The sequence below is a fragment of the Anneissia japonica genome, unplaced genomic scaffold (assembly GCF_011630105.1).
Source record: "Anneissia japonica isolate Jap-2015-1 unplaced genomic scaffold, ASM1163010v1 scaffold845_len76695_cov155, whole genome shotgun sequence".
In the NCBI taxonomy this organism is placed as follows: domain Eukaryota; kingdom Metazoa; phylum Echinodermata; class Crinoidea; order Comatulida; family Comatulidae; genus Anneissia; species Anneissia japonica.
In genome coordinates, this window is record NW_022742304.1 from 134 (window position 1) to 8263 (window position 8130).

The 8130-nt window shown below is 35.1% G+C and overlaps 2 protein-coding genes across 2 annotated transcripts in view; both read right to left on the reverse strand.

Moving 5' to 3' along the window:
* Nucleotides 1-1212: 1212 nt before the first annotated feature.
* LOC117119080 lies at nucleotides 1213-3172 on the reverse strand. The gene is made up of 3 exons (XM_033263887.1): nucleotides 3131-3172; nucleotides 2362-2446; nucleotides 1213-2118 (listed from the first exon to the last, which is right to left on the reverse strand). Exons 2-3 carry the CDS (start codon nucleotides 2388-2390, stop codon nucleotides 1827-1829), a joined length of 321 nt encoding a protein of 106 aa, XP_033119778.1. The 5' UTR covers nucleotides 2391-2446; nucleotides 3131-3172; the 3' UTR covers nucleotides 1213-1826.
* Nucleotides 3173-4294: 1122 nt separating this feature from the next.
* The window catches only part of LOC117119076 (fibropellin-1-like), a 17540-nt gene continuing 13704 nt past the window's right edge, over nucleotides 4295-8130 (reverse strand). Inside the window, exons 7-12 of the mRNA XM_033263884.1 lie at nucleotides 7710-7823; nucleotides 6752-6862; nucleotides 6153-6266; nucleotides 4947-5060; nucleotides 4754-4867; nucleotides 4295-4445 (exon numbers count right to left, since the gene is read on the reverse strand). Of these exons, the coding sequence (XP_033119775.1) occupies nucleotides 4315-4445; nucleotides 4754-4867; nucleotides 4947-5060; nucleotides 6153-6266; nucleotides 6752-6862; nucleotides 7710-7823 (698 nt within the window). The 3' untranslated portion in view covers nucleotides 4295-4314. The remainder of the gene's footprint in view (nucleotides 4446-4753; nucleotides 4868-4946; nucleotides 5061-6152; nucleotides 6267-6751; nucleotides 6863-7709; nucleotides 7824-8130) is intronic.

Below are 8130 nucleotides of genomic sequence, written 5' to 3' on the forward strand. Positions count from 1 at the left end.
GGGCATTAAAGCTAAATGAAAGTTTGAAAAGTTCAAAGTGGGGTCTGGGATATGTAAGTCCCTTTAGTGATCTGCCGAGTGTTCATGCGGCCATTTGCAGTTATTTTTGTGAGACACTGACAAATTGTTTGGGGAGCAAGATTGTGTAGAGCTTTAAAAGTTAAACAGCCAAGTTGATATCGATATCTGTCATGGAAAGGAAGGGTCTTAGCAAAAGAGAAGTGGAAAGAAGTTAAATGAGTAGTATAGGAGGAAGATTAAGTAGGATGCGAATAGTTTTATTTTGAATTTTTTGAAGTTCAACGGTAGTAGTGGGTTTGGAACCCCAGACAGAGCAGCAGTAGTCAAGTCTAGATAGAAACAACGAATTGTACAAGAGGTGGAGAGAAGAATTATTAGTGAATTTAGAGGTGCGTGCAAGTAGGTAGGTGATGGAGTTGAGTTTTTTACAAAGTGAGGAAATATGAGATTTCCAGGTTAGGGTGTTGTCGATGGTCACACCAAGGTGTTTGTGAGAGGTTACAGATTGGATAGGAGTGTCATCTTAAAGAAGGTTGATTGAATGATTAACTTTTAACTTATTAGAAGAACCTATTAGCATAGATTTAGTTTTGTTACATTGAGTGTTAGCTTGTTAGATTTGAGCCAGGTAGAGTTATGTTGATAATAGATATTGTTGGCTCACATAAATATTATATTAGCATATCTTGACAACAAATTGTACAACACACTCTTATAACTGAACTAAAAAAGGTAATCCAAGTTTTGTAGCTTTTACGCATACTAATATCTTTCAATGTAAATACTTATACTCTCCCTATTTTAAATGTTATTTAAAATGCAATCTAAAATAGTTTCATCTGGTTTCTGTGATGTTTGAACATGAACAAATTCTTGTAAGTAAACCATTAAATGTACATACTGTTGTGACGTTTCGATCTGTTACCAACATATCTTTATCAGACAATGACTGGTTTGCTAGTTGTTGACGTTTCCCGATGTAGTGGGCCGCCCTCTACTCTGCTAGTAGATTAGTTGGTTGTAAATATTCGATTGTTTATATATATATATATATATATATATATATATATAGATATATACTCCACGGGAGTGGGAGCAGCTCTCCCCAACGGGGGCGGGACCAGCTTTCCCCAACGGGGGCCCTGGCTGGGACTGTGGAGGCGGGGGCCAGGGGGCCGGTCGCCACCCTGTCAAGGAGAAAAAAACCACAACTCCTCGGGGGGATATATATATATATATTATAGATCAAGCGAAAAATATAATTGTTTGGAAATAATATCTTAAAACGGTATTATTAATTATTTTTTAGATTCTACCAAGAATTTTTAACTGTACCCTACCAATTACTTTTTTGTTCAATATTGTATGATTCTAGAAAATGAAATTAATACAAAAATATAATATTTTGTGTATACATGCTTTATATCTCAGGTTAGTTATGCTTAAATTATTGAAGTATATATGTGATCTTCACAAGTTGAATCAAGTGAATCTGCAGCCCAATCAGTAACACTGGTTGGCAGACGGATTTCGTACTCTGTATTACTTGGAACATTTGGTGTTGTTGGTATAACTCCACTATTATCAATGATCAAATCATCTTTCCTTTGTGATTCCATAGCTTGTTCTAGAGCTGCTCCATCAACACCACTGGCTTGCAGAGGAATTTCATATCCTGTGTCACTTGGTAAATTTGGTGTTGTTGGTATAGCTTCGTTATTATAATTGATCAAATCATCTTTCCTTCGTGATTCCATAGCTCGTTCTAGAGCAGCTCCACCAACACCACTGGCTTGCAGAGGAATTTAATACACTGTATCACTTAGTACATTTGATGTTGTTGGTATAACTCCAACATCATCATTAACTGGATGATCATTCCTTTGTGATGGCATAGATCGTTTTGCGGCACCACTGCTTGGCAGAGGAATGTTTTCATACCTTGTGTTATCTGGTGTATTCGTTGCTGTTGGAATTGCACTACACACTGAACTAGCCACCACTGACATTTCTCTAGGTGGGTTGGGAGCACTACTGGTTTGAATGTTGTTCATATTTGTAGTATGTTCCGTTTTCTTATGGTTTTTATAATACCACCTAATTAAGAAAAAAAAAATATGTCATCATTGTTATCAAGTAACACTTAAGCAAAAAAAACCATAGCTATTTAAACAGGCCTGTGATTTCATAAAAGCAAACAACAATGTCAATATAGAGAGTGTAATAGCAAAACCAACATTCTGAATATCAAAAATATAATATAGGCCTAACTAAAAAAAAATAAATAAATAAAATAAAATTCTTAAAAGAAATGTAGCTAAATATGAATAGAAACACTACCTGCAGATGAAGACAAATAATGTACACATCACCACGCAGACAAAGACTATGTATACTAGTATCAGGTAGGTTGATGCATAATGCTCTAAGAATACAGAATATAATTATTTATTTTCTTATTATATAAAAAAATACATAAAAACCAACATTACCCAAAAATACTCTTATTGTCATATAGTTCATAATTATAATAGAAAACATTAAAAAGGAGAAAAGAGAGAGTTGCTGCTGAGGCGTACTTCACCGAATCATTAAATAGAATTTCGACATATACCTATGATTGTTAAGTTGAAGAGTACAAGGTGCTGTTGTATCCTGAACAATCCATCGCAGTGACTTATGAAAAATGATTTCCAATCATCAACAAATCATGTTGCTGAATATCTGTTGTGATTGTGATAAAATCATTTATTGTTTATTTAAAATAATGTGTAAATTAATTTATAAATTACATGAGGTTGTGCAGACAGATACCCCTCCTCACCAAAAAAATTACTCATGTCCCCCTCCCCATCTCCCCGAAAAAAGACAAAAAAAAAAAACAATCCAAAAAACAAAAACAATAAACCAAATATAAGTTCCTTTTAAATTTAGTTGTAAAAAATGAAATTTTCGTTGAAGGCCAGTGATTGATACGATTATAATAACTTACGTTCCTATCTCAGCACTGTTTTTTTTTAAGTTTTATCTATTCATTTATATAGTGTAACTGTAACAATATTTTAAAAATTGCTAGCTGTGTGGATTCTGTGTGTATCTATTAGCTTACCTTCCTCACAACGTTCACCTTCATATCCACTTAAACAAGTACAGGAGTGTTACACACGCCATTCACACATGGGTTGCTCGCACATTCATTGATATCTAGACACAAGCGATAAAGGTTAAAGGTCAAACAATGTTTTGAAATATAAATTTGATGTAATAGTGTTATATACCTGCCAACTTTGTTGGCTTCTGATGTGTGAGACAAAAATATTACTAAATTTGTATAGTCTTTGGTTGGTAAAGCTTTTAAAAGAAATTTATAAGGCCTGTATTTACATTTTACTGACGAATTCACTTCATATTTATGAATTTTAGGGTATAATCAGCCTATACATTCTATCACATTAAAAAATTGTTATGATGCGTGAAACGTAAAAAGTGGATTCATGCGTGAGACTCTGTCTCTTATACACATCTAGATGTGTATAAGAGACAGCAATAGCTACCTACACATACTTATCTTATGCATTCTAACAAAAGATAATGTAATGTATGTATTTTCAAATAGCGCTGTATATCAAAGTGTTAAGCGCTCGAGGTACGTACTAGCTTGTTCAGTAATTTGTTTCTTCCCAATAAATTGGAACCTGCTATTTCTCATCTGTCCACAACAGGGGCTGTAAGGACCAGTACACAGGGGTTTATGGAAATGGGAATATGTACTTTGAATAGTAGGAGTGGTTGGCGCATTGCTAATGGCTAGGGCTCCCAACTTTGAGATCAGGGGTTCGAAACTCTCGTTGTGCAAGTCGCTTGTGTCCTTGGGCATGGCACTTTATCTACACTCTACCTGGAGCGAAGAAGGCTGCACTTTGTGCTGGTTTGCCGTTGTATGTTATTCAGTAACAGAGGTAATAACAATCAGCGCCTTTCATCATTCAATTTGGAATTGGTGCGGTTATAAATGTTTGGCATTATTATTTAAATTAATATTAACACGATATCAAACCTTTTATAATATCGAAAACAAGACTATGATAACACAATAAGAAATTGACTACAAGTATAAAAAAAAAAAACTCACATTAATAAATATGGTAACACTTTTAACTAAACAAAAAGTAAATTTATGATTACTGTACAATTAAGCCCTTCTCCTGAAAATTGTTACGACATTCCCACAAAATTACAGCATAAATGTATGTAAACATTGCGTTTGTGGGATCCTGGCCTTATTATGACCGGTCAGTCTATAAGTTTACCTTCATCGCATCGTGCGCCACTATATCCTGGTTGGCAAGTGCAAAAGGATCCATTAATCGCATCGGTACAGACGCCACCATTTTGGCACGGGAAGCTGGAGCATTCGTTATAGCCTGTAACGTAAGAAAACAATTCATTATTGTTTTCCTATTTTTATCAAACAGCAAATCTCTCACTCATTAGTTATACATTAACATCTAAGTTATGTTTTAAACACAATGAAAATGATTATACTGTATAAAAATGTGATTATGGCCTATTACCTATGACCTTTATATTAAAGGAACATAAGTTGTTGGTGTTTCCTGAACCATCCGTCGCAGTGACTGATACAAGGTGATTTCCAATGTCCAACAAATCCTGTTGCTGAATATCTGTTTTGATACTTGGAGGTACACCTGAGTTATTAAAATTAGCCTACCTTGCTCGCATAAAGTGCCGGACCATCCCTGTACACACGTGCAGTCAAAACGATTTGTTCCGTCAACACATGCACCGCCATTCTGACATGGATTGCTGGCACACTCGTTTGTATCTGAAATAAGGGGCAAAATAACGATAAATCTGCAATATTTATACTTGGAGGTACACCTGAGTTATTAAAATTAGCCTACCTTGCTCGCATAAAGTGCCCGACCATCCCTGTACACACGTGCAGTCAAAACGATTTGTTCCGTCAACACATGCGCCGCCATTCTGACATGGATTGCTGGCACACTCGTTTGTATCTGAAATAAGGGGCAAAATAACGATAAATCTGCAAAACATTAATTATTGTGTAACATTGCTTTCTTAGGCTATGCTTATATTTTTTTTAATAAGCACGGTTAGGCTATCTTATGCCAGGCATTACACTTCCTTTTCCTTTTGTGTTCTCAGTTTATTTTTTGCAATTTTTTTATTTTCTAATCTGACTTAGGAGTCTGTATACTGTCAGCGCCTTGAGACGATTCTATTGTGAAAGGCGCTCTGCAAATATCCTACTATTACCAATACCCTTAACCCAGGTTTGAAAAACCTAGAGGTTTCACAGCTTAATTCATAACATGCAGGTGTTAGTACCATAGACTGCAATGTTAAATCAAAAGGCCTAGTGTAAACAAGCCGACATGCTATGAGCGTTTAAATATCTTTCATCAGTTAATGCTCAGTGACTTTGCTGGGTGGACCTACTAGTTTAAATTCTTGAACACATTAGATTGGGCGTAAACCTAGTGTGATGACAAGCCTGAATGCAGCAGTAGAAATGTGTACCACATATCATTATTACAGAAGCTTGAACAGTTCAGAAATCGCAAACTAAATATATCAAAGAACTGAGTTCCACATATAATAGAAGACAAACATTCTGATGTAAACAGGTATATCAGAAAAAAGAAACCACTATCAGAGTAAATCTGATTAAGTAAGGAACATTACGTCAGGTACATCTTAGCCCTGTCCAGAACATCAAATTTAATCTGATAAAAACATGTGACGTGTCTAAATATAGTCATGATGACATCACAGCATGACCATATATAGGCACATCATGACTATATATAGGTATACAACAGTCTGGACAGAGCTTCACAGACAAAATTATTGTCTTAATAATGCACCAATTTCACATTAGTGTCTTGAAAATAATGAACCACATCAGTATCTCAACATCTTGTTCAAACCTGTGTCTTATGATATTATACCCTGTTCACACAACGTGCCTGTAATTCCACAATACACCACATTCACACTAATTGTAGAACTTTTAATCTGTGTCCACACTTACAAAATTGCAATAAAGCTGCATTCACATTAGTAAATTCAATTTAAGAACTAACCATGTTCACATCTGGTTCCTTTCCAGCCTGCACTACATGTGCATGTGTACTGATCTTCAAGGTTCTGACAGACCGCACCGTTGTAGCATGGATTACTTGTACACTCATCATAATCTGTGAAAAGAAAAAAACAATGTTGTCACACTGTAACATGATATTTATCCCATGAAAGCATGTGGTACAACAGTTGCAGCGGTCTATGAAGTCTCCAGGAAGTCGCATAAGTCTCGCAGATGTTGGAACGGCCTCCCGCACACCCGAAACCAGGGCACAAATATCCCGGAAAATAACACATAGCCCCGAAAATTCATTTATATTTGCATGCTTTTACTAATTTATGATGAATTGTCTCACAGAAGACAGCGGCGATGTGTATTGCCAGGCGCAGCAAAATAAAATATATTATAGAAGCTTCTTCAGTCAGATCTAACAGAAGGAAATGCATCAAACTTGGGACACTGGCAAAAGAAATGCTAACAGTATTCAGGGGTACCTTTATATATCACAATTAGGTACATGTACTCACTCCATCGCAGAACTACTTTGAAAGTGTCTTTTAAATTAGTTCCTTTCTCATACACAGTGGAGAGTCAACTTACCTACATCGCATCGATTGCCCTGCCATCCGCCGTCACATGTGCAGCTAAAGAAATTCAGGTTGTTGTTACACACGCCATTCACACATGGGTTGCTCGCACATTCATTGATATCTAGACACAAGCGATAAAGGTTAAAGGTCAAACAATGTTTTGAAATATAAATTTGATGTAATAGTGTTATATACCTGCCAACTTTGTTGGCTTCTGATGTGTGAGACAAAAATATTACTAAATTTGTATAGTCTTTGGTTGGTAAAGCTTTTAAAAGAAATTTATAAGGCCTGTATTTACATTTTACTGACGAATTCACTTCATATTTATGAATTTTAGGGTATAATCAGCCTATACATTCTATCATATTAAAAAATTGTTATGATGCATGAAACGTAAAAAGTGGATTCTCATGCGTGAGACTCATGCATTATGCATGTGAGGTGGTAGCCTGTGTAATGTTCATTATAACTTGCATAAAATATCTGCTAATAAAGGTTACCATATAAAACAAATTAAAGAATGACATCATATGACGAATGACAATTTTATAAAATATATGTAGGCCTATATATTGAACTTGCCTTGAATTAGTACCGTAAATTATTAACATAAAAACATTTTGTTTGAATCAGTATTTATCAATGAGTTTTTGAGCTGTTTAATTTCAGTGACATTTTCCTAATATAATTAATTGTACATAATTGTTTTTATTATTGTTGATAAATTTAATTTAATAAATAAATGTTTTTGGTTTGGTTTCTGGTTTAAACTTGTAAATTTAATCTTGTTCTTGTTTTTGAGAATTTGTTGTTACTCTTCAATTTTGTTCACGAAATTGCAAATAAAGAACATTTAAATTTAAATTCGAAGATATTTTCAGTGATTTTATATAAAAAAACAATAATAAAAAAAACAAACAAAAATAAAACACATTTATTATTCTACCATCATAAATTGAACTTACTTGTCTCACAAAGCCTTCCGGTGTATCCCGCAAGACAAGAACAAGTAAACATGTTCTGCAGATTGTTACAGGTTGCACCATTTGAACAGGGACTGCTACTGCACTCATTAATATCTGAAATAGAATAATTTAACATTAGCATGTAAACATTTAATTGCAAAGCTATTAATATGCAGCAGCTCAGTCAGCTAAACTGGCGGTAGCTGAACCGCCATGATCTCTTGCCTCTTGGTCCCCGGTTCAATTCCAATCGCTGCTCTCCTTGTATTTCAACTAGAGGGCTGAAATGCAAGTTACGATAGCGCACCTTCTTTCAGATGGGACGATTTAGCTGTTGGTCCCGTGGGCAATATGGCTTATGTGCACGTTAAAGAAAACAGTACACTCTGGAAATAATTCTCAAGACTTTCGAGGGTTATCC

What these genes read in the sequence shown, in the direction of transcription:
- LOC117119080 (XM_033263887.1), bottom strand. Translation starts at nt 2,390, where the DNA reads ATGTGTACATTATTTGTCTTCATCTGCAG. An exon ending in TTATTTGTCTTCATCTGCAG is followed by an intron (nt 2,119 to 2,361) that starts GTAGTGTTTCTA and finishes TTTCTTAATTAG; the next exon opens with GTGGTATTATAAAAACCATA.